This window comes from Chroicocephalus ridibundus, chromosome 5 (genome assembly GCF_963924245.1).
Source record: "Chroicocephalus ridibundus chromosome 5, bChrRid1.1, whole genome shotgun sequence".
NCBI lineage: Eukaryota > Metazoa > Chordata > Aves > Charadriiformes > Laridae > Chroicocephalus > Chroicocephalus ridibundus.
In genome coordinates, this window is record NC_086288.1 from 31,182 (window position 1) to 57,271 (window position 26,090).

Below are 26,090 nucleotides of genomic sequence, written 5' to 3' on the forward strand. Positions count from 1 at the left end.
TTCTGGCGACAGGGAAGTCTGCCGAACATCTCAACCTCAGCAGTTTCACTCCAGGGATGCCAGCCCAGACCTAAGGAGAACTCAGACCCTTATCTGCCCCCTGGAAGGAGAAGGGAGCATGGAGGTACTGAACACAAATCTCTAAGACGTCTCCAGCTGGACAGACAAAGCACGGTCGCACCCAGACTCTTAATTTAACTCTGACATACATCACACTTGGTGTATTTAATTCCCGTTAGCATTAGTTCCTTGAGTCATCAAGATTAATGCGGGTATCAAAGTGGCTGGTAAGCTGTCTATGAAAAGAAACCTACAGTGAGAGATGCAATAAAATACATGCGAAGTTGGCCCTTTCTAACCCCGAACAGGGAACTGAAGGTCATGATGGGTGTCCGTGCTTTCCCCAACAGGACCAGGTTTCAGAACATCTATAAAATCGAATGCTTCCTTAAGTGTTTGCTGAATGGCGGCCTAGGTTGCTTATTGTCTCAGGATCACGTAACAATGCAATTTCCAAATTTTCCTCTTTTCTGGCAGATGCTAGCCGAGAAACACCAAGGCCAGAGAGTTGTGCCCCAGGTCAGCTGCATTACCTTGCATACCAGCAGGCCCAAAATCTTGCCTGGTTAAGAAGATGGCATGATCGTGGTGCTCGGAGTGGTTGGGGTCCGACTTCTGCTGCTGATATGCCCAGCGGCAAACGTTCTCCAGGCTTCTTGAGGGATTCCCCCTTTCAATCAAGCTAATGGACTGAAAGAGGAACACGTTAGACCCAGGAGCTCCTAAAGGTAGGAAATTCAGATGACTTTGGATTTTCTCAGAGCACCAACCAGGTCCCCATTTCTCTCCTCCTAATACCCTACCACTCTATGTCATGACAGCCGTCTTTCCTATGGGCAATCAAAATGTGTATGTTAACAGTGACCAAGGGCATTACATCTTTTGGGTTTTTTTTGAAGGCAGTTTAATGAGCGTTTGTGTCATCTATCATCATTCATCTATGAAAATAGCTGCCTTTCTGCGTATAGCCCATAACGTGCAGGAGGAACACATAACCTGGTGCTAGGACCGAGTAAGGACATTTTTATTTCTTCTGTTGGCGCTCGCTTACTTTCTGGACTGCCGGACGACAGCCTGACTTGGGTGAGATGATGAGCACGTAACGACACACACAGCCCGTGTGGAGTTGGTGAATAATACAAACACACAGGACAAAGCCTCAACTGGTGCAAAACACTGTAGTGACAGTGAACGTGTACTGAGAAACACAGATTAAACCACGTGCTGCAAGAATTTTGCTACAGTGTGTGCCTACAAGCTCAGTAAATTTAATTACAAGGCCAACACCAAACTGGTCTTTGGAGTTGGCCAAATTCAATGTCTGAGATAAGTGGAACAATTATGATCTTTATCAAACCCTAAACAGCATTACTGCTTTCCTCTCATTCAGAACAATTTAACAAGCATTTGTTCCAAAAGTCTCCGAGTGTGTTTTACCAGCAAAATCAACGTACTGGGACTGTTCTCTGGAACTGTTCAGTAGACTTTTGCTTCCACAGCCCTTCCTGTGATTCACAAGGACTATAATTACAAAGAAGATGAAGGCGGAGAAGTGGCTGGGAGCCTGGCTTACCTTCGCATACCCCAACATGATCATTCGGACCAGCACAACATTTATGTGAACACCCAGGGATTCATCGTGGTAAATTTCATTCACCTGAGAAAAAACCCAGAGACACAGGAAAAATTAAAACGGGGACTTCCGAGGCCACGTATATGTTATTTCAAGTGTTTATACCACTACAGTCTTCCCAGAAGCGGATTCAAGTCTCAAAGCATTTCCATGCAGTGAGAGACCTAGACTTCATAGCATCATCATCGCGTTCCCCTCCCACAGAACCTCCTCACGCACATGTCAAGACTCCTCTTGAGTTTAACAGCCCTTGGATCATGGCCAGTAGAAAAGGTGATCAGGGAAAAAAAATTCTTCAAGTTCAAACCCTGGAAACACTTATCTGAACGCTTCATTTCACCCATTCCATAAACACAATGGGGGAAACGAGGTAACTCCTGAAAGCAAGGTTACAGCAGTGTGTTCAAGTGCACGGAGGGATTTAAAAGCAGACAGAGTTTCCTTTAACAACAGATAAACCCGTCACCATCCATCCCATGTGGCCACCTCGGCTATGCCATCTGGCCTCTCCAACTGTGGATCAATTCCAGATCCTGTTCCCATTTGTTTCATCAACCATTTGTCTCGCTTCAACCAGTCTGAACACTCGGGATGACTGTTTTAGCGGGGGGAGCAAACGAGCATATTTTTGTTCATTTTGTAGAAGATTCTGCTGCCAGCAGCTCTCACTCAAGGAAACGTGCTGTCAACTTCAGCACAGGTCTGTCCTCGGAAAACACTTGAGGATTTGACTTAAAGCCATTTTTGCATTCCGAAGCTCTAGGTTGGGAAGGCAAAATATTTACACACTGACACGAACGACGAGGCTCCATTTCCGCGCACACGTAGGCACCTGTTTAGCTTTAAAGATGTGAAGAGTGCTCTTGATTCTAAACTGATCATAAAATTAATGGGCGAAGCGTTTCCAAATCCCAGAAACGCTTTGCAAATTTTCGTCTGAAAGTTTTAAAGTCAATGGCATTGCCAGAGACATTAATGCTGTATAGTATACCTTACAGGGTAATGGTATCCCCAAATATACTTGATTTCTGCAAGTCAACGCATTCTGTTCAAAGAATTCACCAGCTGCATGAAAGCATGGAAGGTTTACATGATCTGGAAAGACTTACAGCACTAAAAACAACTGCCGGCCTGAGAAAACACCCATCCGTATGACAGCCTCATGAGACCTCACAACTCTAGTCCCCAAGGACTGCAGAAAACATACAGGGAAGAGCAAACTTCAAAGCCCGCCGGAGTCCTCATAAACCGGTCCACAGCTTTGCACCAAATGAGGTCTGCAAAGGTCTCCGACGAGATCTCTACACACCATTTAAAGGCAGGATTTTGACTCAAGCATTTTTAGCCCCATTTCCAAAGGAAATAAATATTAGATAGTCACTCCCTCTGTTACTTCTAACGCCCCAATAAATTTTGGCCCCGTTGGCCGCTTTCCAGCGACGCTTACAAAACAATAAGGGCCTCAAAGAAATTAAGTATCCAGAAGTTTTGTGAAAATAAGCAGGTGATTAGAAATGACTGTTTTATTACTGCTCCCAAGGAAGGAAAGACTGCACATCCTTTCTCCCACACACCTACCGGAGCTCGGAGAACATTCCCAGCACAAGGGAAGCTGATGTCCCACTGATGTCTCAGCCACAAGACAGGAATCCAGAGGCAACTCTGGAGTTGCACTCACCAACTGAAATATTTCATGGTGGTTTTTGTTTGGAAGAATTTATTTTTTTTAGAAGCAACTAATACTGCTGCCCCACTTTTTACAGATGAATTAAGAATTATGTGGTCACTTTTGTACTGAAAAGAGCATTTGTGGAAGTGAAGTTAAAAAAACCCAAATTAGGCAGTTGGGTCAAAAATTGCTCTTCTTGAGGACCATCCTTGTGTCTGGGAAGGTGAGAAATGTCCTGCCACCAGAGTACAAACGAGGGGGCTAAAACATCTGCAGATCATCAGTGAAGTTACTCATCCCCCTGAAAACAAAATAAATATTTTATTATGGGTAACTGGTGAAAAATAAACACCGCTGTTCAGAGGCTGGTGTACTTGAGCAGTGTTTACAGGTTTTGGTTGTTTGTTTTTTTTTTAAGTCAGGCTAAACAGAACTTTCCCTTTCCCCTCAGGAAAAAGGTCATTCCGAGCTGTCCAGACTGTGGGACCTGGCACAATGATTTTAGCCCACAGTTTGTAAAAACGCAATCCCTTTTAGGACCAGCTGAGAACTGACTGTCAGCAGGACAGTTTTACAAGGCACGAGCATGTAACTCCGACTGCCTGTCTTGTGAAGCAATTATTCCAGAGTTCAATTATTCATCTCATATTTTCTCCCCGTTAACGCAGTAACGTTGCCGCCACAAAGGTTAGTGTCAGAAAAAAACGTTCACAATTTCCCTTCTGCCAAGAAACACGTAGCTTCCCAGGAGTGCCTTTCCTAGAGACAAAAAGGATCCTGGAACTGACCTAAAGATTCAAGTCGTCTTCAAGGTTTCTCCACAACACCGTTTTTACCCCATTTTACCCCCAACCTGGGGGTTGCTTTGGAGGGCTCCACTACAGGAATCCCACAAGGAGCAAGTTTGTGTATACTCTTGTGACCGAAACATGGGAAATTCTGGAAACCGTGCCATAAAAGACACAAATCTGAAAAAACCACTGCTCTCACTGGGACAGTGGTGACAACTGGGAGAGTCTGCAGGCAAAGCTGGAACCCACATTCCCAAAGGATGGATGGATAAGACAACAACGGCGAAAGTGAAGGCCCTCTTTAACCAGCCCTCCTCCCTGAAGGAGCAGTGGCTGGATTCTCACTTGCCACAGCAATGGCGGCCTCTTGACCCACAGTCAACCTTACAACTCCATGTTGTGGCTGTATGTTGGATGGTTCCTCTGAGCACCTCCTGCAGTATGAGCTCTTGGTAGCTGGCCTTTCAAATTCGGGACAGACAGCAAGCTGCAGAAGCATGGCTGGGCTGGCACAGGCACCGCGCAATTCCCTGTCAGGGCTGCCCACCAGCGCCCACCGACCCTACCTCCGTGGTGCCCAGGTAGGGGCTGCAGGACAATCCAAGGGCTGAGGTCCCAAAGGACTTGGCAGGGGGTAGACCAGTTGCCCAGCAAAGCCTCACCCATCCTCAGAGTCCCTCCAGACCAGCTCCCAGATCTGCCACTGTAAGTGGTCCCTTACGGCTTTCAGCTGGAGGAGGACCAGGAGGGAGGACCACGAAACACGGGAACCCGGGCAAATGCTTCACTTGCCTCTCCTTGGTTTTTGGGGACCATCCAGCCTCAACAACCTTCTGCTCCCGCCTGGATCAAACTACTGACATTTCTGTGTCTGACTTGCACGGGGAAAGCGGTTTCTTCATTAGTATTCTACAGGGAAGGAACGTTGAGTAATTCCGAATTTCATGATTAATGCCATCGGCTGCTCTACTGTTCACATCACTGGAAATGAAACAGCTTTGAAAAGAATAACCAACTACTGGTCTAGCGACCGTCCATGGGTATAAATCACTAGATTAGATGGCCAGGAGTGAGTCGGGCTCTTTTGGTGACACCTTCACATGCCATTAGTCTTTACCACAGCCTGAGGGCAAGATTAGATTAAAACTGGCATAAACCGATACCTGGGAGAAGTGACTGAGCAGAGGCAAAAGAACTGGCAGAACCGTGCTGAAACTTGGGCTTTTCTGGCAACCTTTTTATTAAGAGAATTTTTAAAAGCTCGATGCTCTTCTATGTCTGTCACTTCTCCCTGCATTTATTTTGCATCATGTTTTCTTCTCATCTGCTGTTTCACCTGCATCTTCTTTAGAAAGCCATATAAAAAAGACTACCATTGTTAAAATCTTGATAGGAACGACTGATTTGTTACAAAAGCATTCCTTCTAGAAGAGGTCAACTTCTCTACTGTAGTCGACTCGGGCTTGCACAGGCTCTGCATCGACAGTTACTCACAGCAGATGGAGCCACAAATGGATAAGAGAAGATGGAAGTGTTTGGGGAGAGTGTATCAGCCCCCCTGTTTACCAAGTTATATGTTTTTAAACCTAAAAAGACAATATTCTGCAATCATCTTTAACAAAGACTGACTGTTGATGTTTCATCAGGTATGTGGTAAAAAGAAGATGATTCCCTGCTAGCACGAGATAGAGAATATCTAGTTATTCACACAAATAAAAACTTGAGAGTCCTGTGACAGAACCTCCAGACGTATCTGGCAGTGTCTGTTCCTGCCATAAAGCTCTCACTGACGTGTGGAAACGAACTAAACTAGTTATTGAGAAAGAAGGCAATACCCACGAAACTGCAATGCTGAGTGGTCAGGGATCACCGGAAGAGGAATTCTGTCAAAAGCACCTTGCAATCCGGAAGGAAGGATGCATGGAAGTACCGTGCTGCTGCTGCTGCCTAATTTTGGTTTATTCTTAAGAAAAAAAATGATATATATACTGCCAAATCCAAACCTGCTTAGGATCCCTCGGTATAACCTGCTGCCCCTGTGCGTGTCTTTCTGATCTCAGTCACTTTAATCCAGGGAAGCTTTGTCTTAAGCAACCACCACGGGAGAAACAAATGTCAGTGGCCTAGTGCAGGAGACCTTTAGTTTCACAACGCATACCACAGGGCTGAAAACACCAAGGATTTTCTAAGTATCCACTTAAATAGGTGTACTAGCTACCTCTTGCTGAAAGCAATCGTGATGAATGCTGTATTTTGAATGCTGTATTTATATACACTGTTCTGTATTTTGTTCGCTGAAAACCCAAATTCCTCTAAACTAAAGGCAGTGCCTTCAAGGTCCTCTCTTTTCATTCGAGGTTTCCCTGAGGCAGCGCGGAGGAGAGGAAAGCGTGTTATGAGGGACAACACAGCACAAAAGAAGAGCTAGCTGCAAAGCACCCCATACACCGACAGTGCCACGTTCCCAGCAAACATCACACAAAGTGGTGAAAACCCATTCTCCTCTTGCGAGGAGTGACCTCCGCACCAGCATGGCACACCTCCACACAACAAGAGATGGGACCCATAGAGTCACTGGGCATAACCAGGGTGGGGGAACGAACAGAGAGGGGAGAGGAAGTGCGTCAGGCTTTCTCAGCACTGCTGGCACCCCGTTTCCCACTCCTCTGCCAGTTTTCACTCTGCCTGTTTTCCTGCTGGACTGGTGGATCTCCCAGGGATGCTCCACCGGGCCTGAGGAACTGTGCTGACACCATGGCAGGGTTGGGGAGATGGAGGGTACAACTCCTTATGTGCTCCTGGTAAAGGTAAGATCAGGAAAATATCGATTCGGTCATCTCAAAGAACTCAGATGAAGCTGCCCAGTAGTCGAGAGGCCACCAAGCTACCCAAAACAACTCCAGGGGAATGACATTCTCTTATCTCCAGAGGGTGATTTTAGTCCTCGGCCCTTCTGGAAGGCAGGCTGCCAGTGACTTTGGCCATTCATGCTGGGAGATAACGGTAAAGCTTCACCTAGAAGCTAGGGACCACATTGGACTGCATGGCTTTGGAGTACATGAGCCCATTTGGGCTTCTGGCTGCCAGCACTGACCCTTCACAGCCGTTTTTGATGCATCGCTGATGCTGGGTCTTCCAGCCTGTTTCTTAAGCCAAGGGTACATACAGATGAAACACATCAGGCATTTCTTTAGCTGAAACATAACCTGGAGCTCCCCCTGGCACGGCAAGGCCAAGTGCGTGGTTCCTGGCGAGCCAGGCCTGGCACCAAGAGCCGTACGGTTGTGCCAGCGTGGCACGTTGCCCAGGACAACCAGGCTTGACACAGGGTTGAATGAATGTGACTTAATACTGCTTTTTTGCACTTGAGCAAAACAGCATTGCTTACGATACCTGCTTATATTTGTTCTTTTGAAGCTTCTCTTGCGTTTGCTGCATCACATGTGGCAGAACTGCCCTTAACTTCCCTGCTGGGGAAGGACAGTCTCAGCGAGACACCGTCAACCTTGCAAAAAACCCCCACGAATGCTCCTGACATCCACCACAAATTTCCTCCCATCTCCAGCCTCGCGTTTTCAGCAGAAGATACAAGTTTAGACGTGCAAGGTTCATCTCTTGGACCTTCACGCCACTAGATCCAAACCTAAACCTGCGCCAAAAGACAGGGCGATGTCTGTGGGCAAGGTCAGCTGTGTGACCGACGGCGGTCCCAGGGCCTGGTCATCTTCTAGGAAGAAGCAAAGAATCGCTCATGCGCTTTCTGATTCCCTCAAGACTAAAAAAACAGCTCCTCCTAACAAAGATAAGCAGCTACGGAATGTACATTGACGGCCACGCGAGCCCTGCTGTCAACTCGCTTGCGTCTCAGAGGTGATCACGGACCAGCCACAGGCATTCACTGGCTTGTTTCTCCTCAAAGAACTTCACAGACGGCTTTCCAACACACCACAGCCAAAGGGAGGACTGAATGCCTTGGGCTCCAAAACCAAACACATTACTCAACTTAAAGCCCCTTTTCCTCAAAGCAAGGTTCTACAGCATCCGTTGACTCCTGGTAGGAGAACAACTTCCCCAGCATGCTGAAACACCGCGGGGACCTAAAACGTACCAACTCACAATTACAGAAACAGTAGGAAAGGCATAAGACTGAACAAAGCTTCAGGTTGTAAACCTAGCAGACTAAACGCCGTGTTTCAGTTACAACGTGCGTGCACGTCTGGAGTTTCTTACTCTAGATTTATAGCACAGTATAATTCTACACAGAGTTATTACAATGCTACACAGAGTTATGCTGGAAAGGTATCAGTTGCTTTAAATTCATTTAGAGACTTTTTTATTTTTTTCCACTCCAGTTCTAGGGATTAGAGTTTTAAACTGCTGGTCCTCATTCTGGGAGGCAGAATAGGTGGGGCAGATTTTCAAAGACCCTCATCATGTTTGTGCGCTTGGAAAACTGAGGTGGGATTGTGACAGGCAAAAGCTGTGTGATGCTGAGGGGTGGGTTTGGTTTTTTTTAAAGAATGGACCAGGCTTTAAACATCTCAAAGGTAAATGGGCTCTTATGACAATGAGCCCATACCTGTGGGTACGCTTCGGCCCTGTGCTTCCCCCTCAATGTTTGAGGGGGCTCCTCTGTACCTACGCAGTACAGCCTCTCACGCGTGGACAGGTGTGTTGTTGGCAGCACAGTTCCTTAGGAAGGAGTAGATTATTTAGCTGCTGAGGCACTCTTTTGAGAGGTCTTGTACATGACACTGAGCCCTGACACCTCCTTTCCCACCCTTGACGGCATCAAGGTCTGACACCCTTGACGGCATCACTGGTCTCAACCTCTTCCACTCACCCCCTGGGAGATGTTCCACCAGCCTCATCAGAAGCAAGGGGGTTGCTCCTGTCACCCCAGCGAGCGTTCGTCCCCAATTATCAGCACAAGCGCACTAACTAACCATAAAACAAGGACTGAAGGCCAAATTCACCGTATGTGTGATTGGGATGGGCTGTCCCTCCTCAAGCAGAATGCTGTGTACCACGGGGAGCTGAAACGGGGTTTGGGGGATGGGGGGGAGAAGGTGGTTCTGATGCTTTGCAATAGCGAAAGGACCAAATTCTCTCAGTCAGGAATGATGGCTGATGTGACACACAATAAAGAAATGTTACAGAGATGATTGGTAAGCCCAAGGAATCATTTTTAAATTATTCCAGGAATAAAAAGGTGAGTGTAAAAAATACAAGAATCATTTGTATGTTCATCAAAATCATTATTAATTGTAAGCCTATTCTCTTGTAGTCTGTCCTTAGGATACTGGTTCTTCTCTCCTGGAAAACCTTATGATCCCCACAGCTTCTAAGATGTATCCATACGGGTCTGACAATTAAACGCACTAAGAAAAAGCCACACATTGCAAGGGATTATGTATCTCCTTCACATTGCTCTCATGTATTTTTTCATGAGAAAAAACAGAAAACATTTAGGCTTGAGCAATTCTAGCATTCAGTGCTGGTATAGTACACGATTTTTAATGCATGGTGCGAACCCTGCTCTCTTCCATAATGTGCATTTCCATAGAACCTGACAGTGTAGCTCTAGGCTGTATCTTTAAGCATAGCACCTTGCCATTGATTTTATAGTTAGAAATGCAGACGTAGACCAAAAAATACTTGCTAACACCATAAGGCACACCATGATAAAGCGGTTCTATGAGGCTCTGTTCCTTCGCAGTTTCTACACAAAGATGGATATTGCCACACGAGTCAAGGAACAGACGCTACTAGAAGGTTTGCTTTCTTTCAAGGGGCCGTTAGGTGTTTAGAACGCTTCTTCACCCTGCATGTTTATTCTTTAACCAGGTCTCCTTCAGAACTGTGCAGCGGCAGAAGTTAGGAATTATTAGAAACGTATCAAGTTTGCAATTTCTCCCTGCTGTTTATCAACCATTTCCAAATTTTTGGATTTACCCTAGAACGTGCCCTAGAAAACTACTGCGAATAAGATGAATTAAAGGAACATCTTGAAAAGAGAGACCCATATCCACCAGCAGACAAAATGATCGTATTTGTGTCAAGCGGGGTCTCTTAGATGCTCCTGTGAGGGATTACAGAAGCCTTTCACGCCCCAGGATGAGCAGTGCCGCCCCACGAAGCTACTCACGATGTTCATGAGGGTGAGGAGGTAGTTTTGCACATGTTCTTTGCCATGGAACCGGACGACGGAGTCATCCACACCCAGCAGCACCTCGATGTTGTAGTCGTCGTCCCCAGCGTGCCGGCGTCGCCGCAGGGTTTCGTTCAGCTGCTGCTCCGCACTGCCATACAGTGAACTCAGCTTTCCAGGGCCGCCCAGAAGAGACCCTACAAGAAATAGCAAGGCACGAACGTCTGCTTCCAGTTCTGTCTCAGAAACACCTTCCCGCAACAACATCCTTGACTGTAGAGTCACTGCTTCTTTGGATAAAATAAACAGGGAACTCTGAAGGGATTATTCTAGTGGCGTAGGGACAGGGGAAATCACCCAAGGAAAAAATTCATTCAACCATATGGTTCTATAATTTATCACACGGTTCTTATTTCAAGCATAAAACTCATCCCTAAGGAGATTTAGGCCCAGTACGTCGCTTCCTAACCCAGAATTTCTCGCTCCTGTTTTTCAGGCATGCGTTACAGAGTGCCACAGACACGGGATGCCTCAGCATTCCCCGGGGATGCTGCATGACGCCCAACTTCAGCGCTCAGCAGCAACATGGGCAGCCCCAACTCACGCGGAAAAGATCTCAGACAGCAGTGTCTTGTGTTTTCCCCTCATACTCCACCGCTGGGACAGCTCAGATAGAGTTTCTGACTGATTGGCTTTTGCCTTTGTTTAAAAAGTAGGTGTTGGAATATCCTCTCCCGCAAATATCACAGAATACCAGGAGGGTCCCTTGAAGACATGGGTCCAGGGGCCGAGTTCAGATGGACCATTCTCCATGGGCTTCTCAGGGGATGCATTCATGTATCTGCAATGACTCCAAAGCTACTTCTTCCACTTTAGACAGTAAAGCAAAACATCACCATCGATTTTTGACAGGAAGAAAGTCCCACCTGTAGGCTACTTAGCTCTTCCTAAATCTAAGCCAGCACACCAACAGGCTCTAAGCAATAAAAGCAGTGAAGGGGCCAGTTTGCAACACCCTACAGCGCAAACCAGTAGGTGTGAACTGCAGTCCTCACTGGGAACTGGGCTCTTCCCGAGGCTCCGGCTTGGAGCATCCCCATTGCCCCGCTCTTCCCTTGAGAAGGACGAGATGACACCACCCTTAAATGCACAGGGATCCTCCTGGTCCGTGAAGCCAGCAAGAGCAACCAGCGTCCAATGGGCAGGATGGTCCTGCCTTGCTCTCGCGTTGACTTGTATTGCACCGGGGCACGTCCCCAAAGGACGGCACAGCTCTCAAGCCCCTTATCTCCACACGGGAGCTGATGAAAGCCAAGGTGGCAAGGACACAAACTGTCCCCTTCACACGTTTTCAGGCGAGATTCCCAGTAACCTGGATGTCAGTTTTGCTCGCGGAAGAACAGCAGGACCAGGGCCAAGGATGCAAAATGTGCTGGATCACGCCGTAATCCATCATGAGCAGATTCAGCTCCTGGCAGAACTAGCCGGGAAGCCTCTCCCTCGTAAGTGTCACAGTGGTAACACGTAAATAACTTTCCACAAACCCCACATCAAATGGCAAGGCTGGCCCCAGGTGTTTTGAGAAGCTTAGCCCCGCCACCATTAGGGGGAGAGACCAGCTCTGCAAACAGCTTTCCTATTCCACCGCAAGCCCTCTTGCGCTCAAGAATGCCAACCCTGTGATGGCACACAAGTGGGAAATTCATAGACAAGCTCCAGTTCTAAAAATTGCTGCAGCTGGCGCAGCATCCAACGGAAATACACCCGTAACATCCCCATACTGCGGCACCGACAGGACAGCGCGAGATGCCTTCGGAGAACCCACCACCCACGCTGCATGGCACCTCCGCTTGGGCCGTCACTTCCTTTCCTAAAAAGGTGGTTTTGCGGTTCGAGCGAAGAGGAGAATCTCTTTTTGTGTGCCTGGCAGCAGCAGCGCGGGTCAGAAAGGATTCCTTTTACTTTTCCACCCCTCTCGAATACGTAGCCGTTTTCTGCACACAGAGGCTATTCTCAATACGCCAGTATTTTCCATGCGGGCACCCACAGAATGTTTTTCAAGTGTGCAATCCCAACAAAGCAAGAAAAAATAACCTCACTCTAGGAAGACCATTTTTGGCCAAGATTTTAAAGAAAAGAAAACAACTAAAACAGAAGTAGTAGTACTGGAAACGTTTTCAAGCGTTGAGCCTCCCACCTCCTGAGATGCAACTTGCCCACTTTTCTCTGCAGAAACCCCAAACCTCCCCTGGACTGGGCTCAAGTGGGAAAAACGCAACCATTTCACTCAGCGTGCAGTGTATTCCATGAAACGCACCAGATTTCCGCAGATCCTACAAGCTACGCTTTTCCTGCTACTATTTTTTAATTTTTTTCGCCTGCTGTTCTTGGCACTGCGTAAGCACATTACTCCTTAACAGAAACACTAACATCAGAAAACTTCTGACTTTAAGGCTGATTGGAGCCACTTATCAGCTAGTAATTACTTATCAAGCCTCACTGTGTGCGGCCTTTGCCCATACCTTGCTGGTAAGTGAAGCTGTGGGTCCTCTCCCTAATCGCACCCACTGTAAATCGCTATGCCCTGTTCAAAAAGTACCCATGGATTATTGCTTGTTTGTCTGTTTTCCATAATCCAGCAACTTCAGAGTCAAACAACCAGAATCAGACCCAGGTTACGTGCACTAACGATAGCTCTGGTTGCGAATGCTGCAATCTGCACCCATTGCCAACCACTTAATAGGACATACGGGCAAAGGGATGATGCTGTGACACGTGGGAGCAGCAGGCCAAGGTGGGAAGATGCCCACATTCCTACAAACGAGTCATTAAACCTCTTTCTTCACACTGTTTTTTGTGATTCAGCCGAGTACTCGGGCGCTAGTGGAAAGTTCAGAAGAGCTCACCAAGTCAATGAACCTTTTCTCAGCATTAAAGTCTGTCCCAAATGCCTCAATCAGCCTGAAGGTATTTACCGTAATTGATGACCATTAATCTCGGCTGGTTCTAAGAAGTTTGTTGGGTGCTTGCTGGCTTCAGCGGAGGCATAGGGAACGGGGATGAGCAGGGATCCCTTCTGAGCAGCACAGAAAGCCTCCTCAGATGTGTTCTGTTCAGGAGATGCAATTATTATTCTTATAAATACAAAATACATGCATGTAATTCAGAACCCCTCCAGGCAAGCAGAGGCAAAGACAAAAACATTAGATATTTTATCTAATCCGCTCTGCAGAAGACTGTCCAAGTTTGCATCTGCTCTAGGCATCACGTTGCTCCAAATGAGACTAATTACAAAGCCAATCCCTACGTTTACCACCAAGCTGCAGTGAAAACCATCTTCTATCTCCTTTCCATGCCCAGAGCTTCCCGGCTTCGGAAGGTGAGCTTTTCAGAACGCCACAACACCTACAATTGCAAGTTCTTTCAAAAATTTATAGATGCCGCAGCAGGAGAAGATATTACAGAAAAAAAAAATCTAAAAGGAGAGGTATTTACTGCAGTATGAGTGCCACAATCAGTGAAGACATCTGCATTCTTCATCTGATGCACTCAATAGGGACTTAAGAGGTACCCATGAGAGAAGGGCAGAGTTCCGTCTGAACGCTTCACACACAAAATCTGTGTTCACACAGAAGTGAAGACTGTTGGCTGCACCCGGCAAGGCTTCCACAGACTTTCTGTATTGCAATAAATAACAAACGCCCCCGTCCTTTTCCATTCCATCCTCCCTCTCGCCAAACCCAAAAGATAGGTAAATTGTTTTCTTTGGCCCAAACTGTGCGCTTATACATCTTTGCACCTTCAAGACGACTTCCAGGGACAGACAGATGGAGCAGCACCATGGAGTGGTCATGCCGTGCACCGTTGGAACTTCAGGACACACAAAACACAGCTAAGCCTCGTGAGGTCATTAGTCAACAGTTAAGAAACACACTTGCTGCAACTTCCCCTCCGTACAATCACAGGCTTTGCACGGAACAGACTATAAGAAAAATTGGCATTTAAAGAAAAATGCGCCCTTGCGGGGGCTTAGGAAAACCTGGGGCATTGAGGCTGGTGTAACTCTACTGAGCATCAGCACTGCAGGGAGCACATCACCTGCAAATACTTACACGCGGGGGGGGGGTTCAGCATTGAGATGAACAGCTTGCAGGTAGGCAGTCCTGCAGATTTGCGAGCCGAACGCCACAGCCGTGCCTCTGGACACCCCCGTACCCGCACGTTGGAGCTGCTGTCACCAGGGAACGCAGAAATCCATCTTTCCTTACCAAACTCTTCTCTAGGGCACAGAGCAAGTAATTCAGACACGAGCAGAAGTTGGAGAAATGACCCCCTTCTTAAGAGATCACAGCAACGCTTACCAAACTGAATTGTTTAAATTAACCATTTGAAGACAAAGGTTCTTTGCAAGTTAATCTTACAAAGCCTACGCGGCAGCTTTGAGAGCATTGTCTAGCAGGGGAAGAGGAACATCTGCCGCCGCACGGCGATATTCCCTGTGACGCACCCAGGAAACAAGCCTGTTTGTTCGTGGATTTGTGCGAGACAGACTAATCCTTCCTAATCTCATTCTGGAATTAGCTGGTTCGTTATCTCTTCCTTGTTTTTTTTTATTTCACTGGTCACCTGCATCTTTTACATCATGATCTTACCTGCAACAAAAAGATTAGCCCGGGCGCTTTCACCAAGCGAAATGGTTATGCAAACATCTGGGGAGGAAAACAAAGCACACAGCATCGTGGGCAGGGGTGTAGTTTTTATTTTGAATTTTTTCAGGGTGCGCATCAGAGCCCATCTGCCCCGCATCACCCACCAAAACGGAGGAGAGCAAAGACTGACATCCTCCTCCGGCGCGGCTGGGGCTCCTCTGCCAAGGAAAGGCGGGAGGAGTTTTGGGCCTGCAGAAAATGAAGTAGTGGAAAGGGAAAACAGAAATGTGCGAGGAGGAACTCTCCCCCACACGCCCCCTCATCGTGTTTTGTTGAAAACCCACGGCGGCTAACCTCGCCTTGTGCCACTTCTGGAGACTTGGAACCGCGCCGCTGGAACCGGACGGCAGCTTTCTGTCAAGCACAAATATATGGACGGAGCCTCTCCATGAACCCAGACGTGCCTGTTCTCAAAGCCATAACTCCTCTGCAGACCAATACAGCCAGCCTCCCCCCTAAAGCCTTTTTCAGAAATGCTGAACTTTTAACATAAACGCCTACGTCAAGAATTGGGCATAACTGTACCCCTCCTAAATGCTCTCCTGTATTTAAAAAGAAAAGATATTCTGGGTTACCGCATGTATCTTTCCTAGAGTGAACCTTTAAAAGAATGAAAGAAGAAGTAGTTCAGAAGAATTACGGTTCTTCCCCTGCTGTTAAATAATGCTCTCATTTGCCCAAGTCTAATGTCATGAACGCTGGCATCAGTCAAGCCTCTACCTAAAGAGAACCTTCAGCATTTCTCACGTGGAAGATTCTTACAATCTCATTTTATATTGTAAAATACGCGGGCTGAATTTCGTGATACAATGCCATTGATATTGGCACCATTCCTTGTATCTATATCTATCTATCAATATATACATCTATGTATATGCTCCTCATACGTATTCACTTGCTTAAGGAGTCACAGGGTGTATCTGGATGTTGTTCCCTTTTTTTTGAGCATTTTGCTCGTTATAACTGAGCTGAGCGCGACACACAGACGAGCGGTTCGAGCCCACCGGTGCACAAAAAGGGACGTGTCTGGAGGAGCAGGCGGTGGCTCGTGCCCGGCTCCCGAAGGCTGGTGGCCCTCCGGAGAGAAGCCTGGCTCACCTGGCTCCTCCGGATGCCGACTCAGTGGGCAGGGATGTCTTGGCTTAGGGTGACCCATGGCGTTTGGGCAGGGGTTCTGTATTAGAATCACAGAATCATAGAATATCTCAAGCTGGAAGGGACCCATAAGGGTAGAATGAAGGAGTAACGCCATCAATAGAATCACAGAATCACCTGGGTTGGAAGCGACCTTTCAGATCATCGTGCCCAACCATCAACCTAACCCTGACAAACACCATCACTAAACCATGTCCCTCAGCACCACGTCTGCCCGTCTTTTAAATACCTCCAGTGATGGTGATTCCACCTCTTTCCTGGGCACTGAGATTGCCAGGATCGTCAAGTCCAACTCCCTGCTCCTCGCAGGACTAATAACACCAATATTCTTAATTATATATATATACACACACACACTTTTTATATATATATATATATTAAAATAATAGCAATGCTCTTAATAGGAATTGGCTTTTACTGGCTCCTGAGAAAAAGAACCGAGGGAGAAGGAGGAATTGTATTTCAGGAAGGATCCTCATTAAAGCATAAATGTTGATCAACAGAGATGAGACCTGTGGAGAGAAAGGGAGCATGAGTGAAGAGAGGCTCGGGGGTGGCAAGCGTACCCATGCGGTGGCTCTAGGCCCAGCAGAGACCCGGCAGTGATGCTAGAGGAGGACAGTGTGTGTCGGGACGCAGGTGACACTGCCCATGAGGCTGGATGCAGGAGCTGAGCATCACCTGGGATTGCTCCGGCCCTGCCCGGCACCGACCGGCTCTGCCCCAGCTTCTTTTTGGCAAGAGATGATGACCCAACTGACAAATTTGTGAGAAGCGAGCATTCAATTGCCTAATTGAGCCTTTTTCCTGAAAATACAGCTGGCAGCAGCGTCTAGGGAGGCCCCACAACTTCACCAATTCAAAATGAAACTAATGAAAAATCAGTTCAGAACAAATGGAGATCAATGCATATCCCCTCTTAACAAGTGTGCTAATGTGTAAAACGTCCCCCAGGACAGCTGTACTCTGTAGCAACTAAAAAATTCCATTGTGCTATTTCCAAAGAAAGGAAACTAGGCCAACTCATCATGTCACTTCTGAAGTTGCACTAAGAAGCTGTGGCACATTTTTCTACTTGTTAACCACTGGATGAATACGACTTTCCATGATTGCTTTCTCTCCTAGTTTTAGTTTTGTGAAGCTCTGTGTTTTCCTCAGCTCCCAAAACCCCGGTTACCAGGGTGGAGACGTTCCCACCAAGTTTTGCTCTGCCCTTTTTCCCCTGAGTTTCAATGCTCAGATATTTCAGGCTGCTGCAGAGCTTAGTCTATTTATTTTATTTTGTTGAACTCCTGTGCATCTGCATCCAGGACAGCGACAAGAGAAATGCCTGGACAAAACGCGTCTAGCGCTCGTAAACATGACTGGCCTTAAGACATAAAAAAAGCGGTCACGGAAAAGTTATTCTGTGGCGTTAAGCCTATTAAAGCCAAAGACTGAGATTTTATCCAGATTTTATCCATGCTCAACGCAGATCAGATCGACAAAGGCCCTCAGCAACCTGCTTCATACAAAAGCTCACTGACCATTTCAATGCACCCAGGGAACTCAGATTTTGAAGAATTTCAAGTATTACAGCGGATTTGTAACAGTTCCACAACGCACTTTCCTGACTGCTTCTTTTGTTCCTTACTAACTACCTTTAAAGAACAATTTAAGATGTTGATGCCCTCTAAAGATCTGGAACAAGAAGGTACCAGGAGGGCATCCCCAGGAAGAAAAGAAGAAGCATGTAGGTCAAACGTTTATTCCAAACAGTTCCAACCGACTTCTAACTTATTTCCCCAGGAACTGTCTATATGTAAAATTTTTTGTGGCACTGCTGTCACTGGCTAATTATGAGGGATCAGTGCTTGCAAAAGAAACCACCCAGGTCGTCGAGTGGAAAATGTTATGACAGGATGTTCTCATTAGGTTCTGGGATGTGCTGAAACTTGTGCGCGCTGATTTATTAGGTCCTTCAAGAAAAAAAAAGAAAAAGAAAGCTCCGATGAAGTTAAGCATTCTCCCTTATCTTTTCTTGAAGAATTACGTGAAATTGTCTTTTACTCCAGGAGCATCAGAAGAACTTTCTAACAGTACCACAAGTCTTTGTGGCTTGAGAAGAATCCATCCTTTACTGAAGTGTCGCTGCCCCGCATCCCCCCTGCCCACACGGAACACCCACCCTGGGACCATCTCGACTCCGAGCTTCGGTTCCTGAACATTGTTATTGTCTTCGATGGAATGCGTATGGCAATTTGCTGGGACTCTTTGCTTGACTGTTGCCAAAACTTCTGCTTGTTTGTTTTTTTGGGGCTGAGCGAAAGGAAGAGTTTGTCTCTGAAACAACCCTGACTAAACCAGTCAGCCATAAAAATATGCGGTTTCACCATATGTTAAGGGCTCAATCTGTTAAGTGCTTTCAGAAGCCAGCAGGCACCCTACAGGGTGTCTCTCTGGGATATTTCACAATAAATAAATATTATCTATGAAATTTTGATAACGCAAAGCCAGCCAGTTCTTCTGCAGAAACAATACACAGAGAAAAGAATTAGATTCACCACTTCCCTCAAGAGAGACAGTGCAGTCACTTGAGCACTAACATTAAACCGCACCAAAAAAACCCCCAGAACAAACCACCAGTCATTGCTCCTCTTCTCTGAAGAACTACCACAAATTTGTTGGCACAAGACCGAAAGGCATAGCAGAAACCCAAGCTGGCACAAGACGACCTGGGTGCGATGGCCACCAAAATAGAAGAAGGACCTCCCAGCCTACGGCTGGACCGCCTGCATCTGCAAGGCAACGCTGACTCTGCTCCCACAAAATATTCTCTGCAATAAAACCAGTAGCAACGAGGTTCAGGCTTTCACAGTAGCTTCAATGCACAGAGGAATTAAGAAAAGAGAGAGCAAGAAATTCTTGAGATGTCATACGTGGTCTGGGTATCTTTCACCCTCCCGAGATGATGAAGCCAATTACAGTTCAGAGCATTAGCTCTGTCTATATTCTCCCCAGTGGGACCCGCTGAGTGACAGTGACTGGTAGGATTACAAACAAACGGGGATTAAAGGAAGGTCTGAATCCCTGGGTCGCAGGATTATTCATTAAATGCATGAACTCAACAGGCCACAAACACAAACATTATCTTACTTTGTTGCTAGACTTAAAAGAGAAAAGAAAATATTTTGAAGTGCTGACTGACTGCTTTGCTTCTCTGGTACCTTGGCAATTCCAGCGGCAGAGTATTTTTGGGAAGGACAGCAGATTTCCTGTACTATGGTCCTCGTTGGCTCTGCAGAGCCCGCTTTGCTCCGACACAACGGGAAGGGCTCTTCCCTCCGATGCACCATCAGCCAAGACAGTCCTCGGCACTCGCTCACTTACGCGACGGATCCACGCCAGCAGCACACTTAGGAAGCCACGTAGAACCACGAAAAAGCTAATTCTGTATATATTTGAGTATGTTTAGAGCCAACTCAGGATAAACTTTTCCAATGGAAACAGCTAGAATTTTACCCATCATTTTCTTGTCGCCGCTTCCCTACCTGGCAGGAGGGGTTCCTAGGATGGTAGGTTATCTTTACCTGGCAGCAAACACACACTAAACACAGCCAAGACTTAAACACGATTAAGGAAGCTATAATTAAATATGGCTGAATTTGGGCCAACTATTAACTGCTCTTTTTCCACCCCATGAGCAGAAACCAGTCATACAAAAAGCAAGAGGAACTCCAGCCAGTTCCCGCGTTCTCACTGCTCCAGCTGACACACGGGACTCGACACACAGGACAGCTAATTCCCATTGCCAGAGTTCTGCACCCAGACGATTCACGGTGAAAGCACTTTTAGATTTGCCCAGCTCTTAGAAGAAAGCAAGAGATGTTGCTGGATGTACAAATAGTGCCGTGAGGTTCTAACACGTACAATCACACAAAGGTAAGAAGCAGCTAGAAAACATACTTGGGCGAGAGATGCTATTTCCAATATCCAGTTATCAGAAATAACTGGATATCAAAGTTACGGACTAACTCTATAGCCTTCAACTTCCAGAGCGAGCCTGGTTAAAGTAAAGTGAGTGTGAGGCACGCATCTGAGGCATGCCAACTTCAAAAGACAGGAGTTGTTTTAAGAAAAGAATGAAGCTCACGGCACGTGCCAGATCTACACCAACGAACGCCTGTGAGATCATTTCTCCAAAGACCTTCCTTTCATAGTCCTGATGTGATATAAACGGGTTGGGTATTTATGCGTGCTGGTAACTCCTTCCATATACATTTTATAGCTTTAAGTAAAACCAGCTGTCATGGCTCTGCTGTAAGGAACAGGACTCAAAGACTCACCCAAGGCGCTTGGTGGGTGCTCAGAGGGACTCAGGGAATGTGCCACAGGTGCGGTGAGATTTAAAACACAAGGCACCTCAGATACCTCAGGTTCAGTGGATGATGCGTAAGTCTCAGCATCCAACTGAGGTTGTTTTGAACGTGCTGCCAACTCTTTGCTCAGGGACAGCTGGCTTCTACTTTGACGATCAGAAGCTTAAGAGCAGAGGAAGGGACGCTCTCCACACCCACTACTGTAGCAAAGAGGAGGAGTAATAGAATCATCATAGAATCATTATAGAATCATCATAGAATGGTTAGAGCTGGAAGGGACCTTAGAGACCACCCAGTGCCACCCCCTGCCCTGGGCAGAGACACCTCCCACCAGCCCAGGTTGCTCCAAGCCCCATCCAACCTGGCCTTGAACACCTCCAGGGATGGGGCAGCCACAGCTTCTCTGGGCAACCTGGGCCAGGGGCTCACCGCCCTCACAGCTAAGAATTTCTTCCTGAGATCTCGTCTAAATCTCCCCTCTTCCAGTTTAAAACTGTTCCCCTTTGTCCTGTCACTACACTCCCTGAAAAAACAGAGAACAACAACTGCCAGTGTTCCTTCCCGTCCAGCCCCATGGCCCGAGGAGCACAGGAGCACCTCGCCTTGCCACCACTAATACCAGATCACAGCTCTGCATTAGCTTAACGCGGGCCTCAGGACTTGTCCGGCTCTGCCCTGGCTCATCTGCTCTTGTCCTTATTTTTAGCTTGGTTTTAGCTGTAACGAGGCATTGCCCATGGCCAGGTGACTTCTGCCTGGCTTGTCCAGCCCTACCAGCCCAGTAAGCCAACATCCTGATGATTAATGCGCACCCTGTTTCAGCTGCAGCTTCCCTTTCTGCAGGATTATTGTAAGGAATTATGTTATACATAGAAAAAAAGCTAACAAAACTAAAGGATCGTGGTATAACATGACCTGTGGGAAAAAAGAATTAGACACAGACCGCTTGAGGGCCTGTATCAACAGCACCCAGCAGATACGAGGCCAACAAGGAATATCTCCCAGCCAGGCACAGAACCTCACCTTTTTTTACCCATTCCTTTTTTACTTTAAGCAACGCTAAGTTCTTCAATTAAACATCAGTGGATTAGCGTGACAGCTCACGTCACAACTGCAGACAAACAACACAGCTTCGTGTGCTACCCGTACAGTCCAAACAAGTCCAAGACCAGAACTGTGCATTTTTACATAACGCTAAAATCAGTCATGAAGTGAGCCCTTCAAGCACAACTGTAATAAATATGAAAAAAACAAGAAGGAAAAAGGTCTCATTTTGCAAAATCATCAGAGGGATCAGTGTCTAAAAGTACAGAAAAAGCATCTTTTGAGGCTCTGGTATTCAGTTTGCAGGTGAGAGAGAGTCAGCTGGTGACAGTTCCCAGAGCGGTCCACGGCAGAGATGCACACCTGGATACCTGGTCTGCTGGAACCAAACGCCTGTTTGGGCATGTGAGGGCTTCTTACAGCTCCGCGTGGCCAGCCCTTCACTTCCAAAGCTTCCAGCCAGCAAGAACGCACGACCTTCAAAGTCAGACACTCTCCCAGGAACACCAAAGAGCTCTGCATTAACAACCCTAGAAGTACTCGTGCCTTCAGGTATCATTAAATCAATCTGAAAATCATTTTTATTTCACAAAGGAGCACCCGTAAAGAGCCCTTGGATTTGTAATTTGAATAATGCATTATACAAGGACAGGGCATTTCAGAAAGGGGGGTACCTGTAAAGTCCATCACCTTTTGAAAACGTAGGTTGCATTCATGGTTTATTTGCTAAATTAGAACTTGTTGGAAGAAGAAATGCTGGATGGCTTGAGTCATCTGCATTTTTGGGCAGCTTCCCTGAGATCCCTAAAGGCTGCCGAAGAGTTCCTGGGCCTAAACTTTTTAAACGGGCATTTTCAGTAGCAGACCACTAATACGACTTTTCAATGCTTGAGAAAGTTGCTTTAATGGAGATGTAGCCCCCCTGGTGCTCGTTAACTAAGTTGTTATAATAAGGTCTCAAAATTATTTCAGTCCTGGTTTGGATCCCTGGCATCTGAGCCGGCTTCTGCCAGATGTTTGCCGGGACAGGAGGAGTGAAGGGTCCCATCTGGGAGAGGAGGGCCAGAGGGGACAGGCAGGGTCCCATCTGGGAGAGGGAGGCTGGAGGGGACAGGCAGGGTCCCATCTGGGAGACGGGGGCTGGAGGGGACAGGCAGGATCACCACGGGCAGGTCTCTGCAGCTCAGGTGACCACGAGATGGGACACCAGATCCAGAACCATCCTGGGAAACATCATGTGTAGGCACCAGTGGGCACCAGGGAGCAAAGAGCTCTTCCCAGAGAGCTTTAGACAGGACCAGGAATCAGAACCATCATGTGCCCCACAACTCGACACCAGCTATGTTGACAGGACACATCCAGAAGCCAGCCCACAAGCTCCCATGTCACTAGAAGCAGCAGCACACCCCCACCCAGCTGGCTTCTGGCCACCGCTAAGCTTTAAAGGAAGGGAAAAAAAAACATAAATCACTCCAATGTCAAAGCAGGAGGCTGGGGGAGGTGGGTAGTAGAGGAACAGTCCCCACAAACTATTGGTAAAACCAGGAATAACTGCAGCAAAAAACATAGCTCAAAGAACGAGAAATCCAGTCACACTTTACAAGTCCCTGCACATATAAAAACATTTAATACCAAAGAACTTATATCAAAAGCTTGCATTTTCTACCTCCATAAATATCCCTAGGATAATTTAACATTTAAAATTGACCACATCATCTGCTTTCCCATTCTCCAACAGAAGCGTGTGACAAATGGCACTCTTAAAATACGTTTCTCATTAGAGGAGAAGGGTTCTGCTAACCTCCATTCACCAACCGCCATTCTTCTATAACGGAAAAGGTACATTAGTTTCTAAGATACTCAACACCATCAGCAATTAGCTAATATCTTCCTTGCTGGCCATCCTTTTTTATAGACACCTTTGCATCCAGGTTTTTAGCTACCATCTCCTCCAGGGAGGAAAAGTGTTCCTCAGATCCATTCAAATGAGTATTTCAGCATTTCGCTTTGTTAGTTTTGTAAGGATTTGTAAGGAATCCTATTGTCGAGGATTTACAGTTACTGTCCAGAAAGGCAGCTTACAATTTCCCTCCACCATCTGAAAGATCAGGGGACACGAGAGACCTTTCTGGGTGGACCACAACCTCCTTGAAGCAGTGGCAGCTGTCTACACATTGATGCTACCTGCGTTAGTCAAAATGACATTTATTCAGTTTTACTTCGACTCTGAAACGTTGAACATCCTTGTTAGCTTTCTAAGCTAATTGGAGAACACAACACCCATGGAAAGACCAGAGGTGGCCGTGTCAGGACTGACCACCAGGGCCCTCGAAGCAGATATTGGCGATGGAAGCTCTCAAGCCCCAGAGAACCATTTCCCACCGGGTAATAAAACTGGGAAACTGTATTTATCAGCAGAGAAACTTCAGGTGGCATGAGAAAGAGGAAAAGCAAAAATCAGCAAAAGAACAGTTGGTTTCTTAATCATAAAACCTTAACAAAATTCTTCTTGGAATAGACCTTCCTCACCATTTTTCCGTCTTCTTCTGTTGGACACCTAACTGCTACCCTGGTTGCTCATTTCACTTGTACAAAGGGAGAGATGTGTGCATATAGAGTTGCTCTGTTGTAGATGCTGTGACAGGAATTGGTTTCTGGACACGTTGATCCTGTGGCTGCCCCGGCAGAGGCGTAGCAGGAGCATGGCTCGGCCGTGCTCCTCTGCAGCCCCAGCCACCACCGTTATCTTGGCTGAGCAGCTCCCCATCTACTGTCAACAACAATTACACTTTAACCATCGCTTTATCTGCCTTAAGCCTCTCAAAGGCTGCAAAGCCTACGACCCCATCCAGACAGAGCAGCAAGACATCAAGGCAGGCCACAGCTCCATTTGAGAGGGGATTATTTGGAGCACGGAGGCGTGCCGGGCCGAAAGCAGAGCCATAAATACCCCAAGGCCTGGCCCCAGCTCGGGCTGATGAAAGGTGTGGGGTCTGGTGGCTATTGAGGAAGGATGGGAGGGTGCCAGAGCAGTGGATGAGGTTGCCCAGAGAGGTTGTGGAGTCTCCTCTCGAGATATTCAAGACCCACCTGGACGTGTTCCTGTCCAACCTGCTCTGGGCAACCCTGCTTTGGCAGGGGGGTTGGATGAGATGATCTCCAGAGGTCCCTTCCAACCCCCACCATGCTGTGATTTCTTTACGCCACCGACACCCAGTTTCATAGTTCACTTAAAAACAAGTAGCTTAAAATTGGTGCTGTGGACTGGCTCCACAAATGCCATGGAATCCCTGTGGGTCTGACCCAGGCGTGGGGAAATTGCTCGCATCAGCTCAGGAGACGTCTCTGGCTTTCGTACCCCTTGGGCCCCGGAGGAGCAGGAGGGATGGATCCCCCACACAAAGCTTCAAGCTGAAGGGCTGTGCGTTGCTGACGCAGTCCTAGCCAAAACCTGCTGTCCAGCTGGAGAGGAGAGCTGTGAAACGCCAAAGCTGATGCAGCTAAGCTTTTCCATTAATGTAATTACCCACAGTGAAAACACATCGTAAAAACCCAAGGAAAAAACTTTAGTTGTGAAAAGGTGGGGCATGGTAACCTGCTACTTCAAAATGCTAAAGAACGAGAACATTTTGATGGCAGCACACTGGAAAACCCAAAAAGGTAGTTTAAATTTTTTCTGTAAAAGCAAAGAGACACGAACACACTTCTCCCTGACTTGCACTGAGTTCTTGCGAACCTCCGAGAGCCCGAGCAGACACTGACACCCCACACTGACGTTAATGACCAGTGAATGCCGGGATTTCGGGACTCTCCATCGCCTTTGCAGCCTTCCTCTGATGTGCATCTGAGTGTAGAGATGGAGCTCTGAAACCTGGATGGTGCGGCTGGAGGACACCTGGCCTGATGCAATGAAACCGCTGAAGTCCGAGACGAAAATGAGATGTGGGGGGAAGAGGTGAAGCTCTGTCAAAATGCCAAAGCTAGAAGCTTTGCACATAAAGAAATCAAAGATTTCTGAATTTATCAGAACTGAAATAACGTCTTTCTAGCTCTCATATGTTCACCTCTGTCCACAGCAGAGGTGTAACAGCAGGAATAGCTGGGCCTGTTTCCCTTCTAATGAACCTCTTTACAGGAATAAAAGGCCAAATTATTCTCCAACACCTTCAGACTCTCTTCCCACATGGTTACAGCAGATGCAGGGTGGGTTTGTTGGGTTTTCACTGTGTCCAGGTCTCAGCTGGCACTGACCTGGCTGCACAGACACGACACTTGTCCTCTTCCGTCCATGAATGCCCATGGGTCTGCAGAGGAACAGCTTTGATAGATGAGGTCATGGACGTAAGGTGTTGGCCACAAGAAATGAGCATCTCTGCGTATTATTAAACACCAGATTTTGTTTCAAAGGAGATATTTAATGTTGGCGTTTTAACAAAACAGTACTTAGAGAAGTGAATATCACACTAAGAATGAGGTAAATTATGTGATACCCGTAAGGACAGCCTACAACAGCCAGCCAG

At 47.0% G+C, this 26,090-nt stretch overlaps 1 protein-coding gene across 4 annotated transcripts in view; it reads right to left on the reverse strand.

Moving 5' to 3' along the window:
• LOC134515909 (A disintegrin and metalloproteinase with thrombospondin motifs 3-like) overlaps positions 1 to 26,090 on the reverse strand; it is a 122,546-nt gene that overhangs the window by 22,862 nt on the left and 73,594 nt on the right. For all 4 annotated transcript variants that reach the window (XR_010071149.1, XM_063335518.1, XM_063335516.1 and 1 more), the window contains exons 5-7: positions 10,302 to 10,501; positions 1,634 to 1,717; positions 594 to 750 (exon numbers count right to left, since the gene is read on the reverse strand). Coding sequence is in view for 3 of the 4 variants with exons in the window: in XM_063335518.1 (XP_063191588.1) it covers positions 594 to 750; positions 1,634 to 1,717; positions 10,302 to 10,501 (441 nt within the window). In the remaining variant the exon portion in view is untranslated. The remainder of the gene's footprint in view (positions 1 to 593; positions 751 to 1,633; positions 1,718 to 10,301; positions 10,502 to 26,090) is intronic.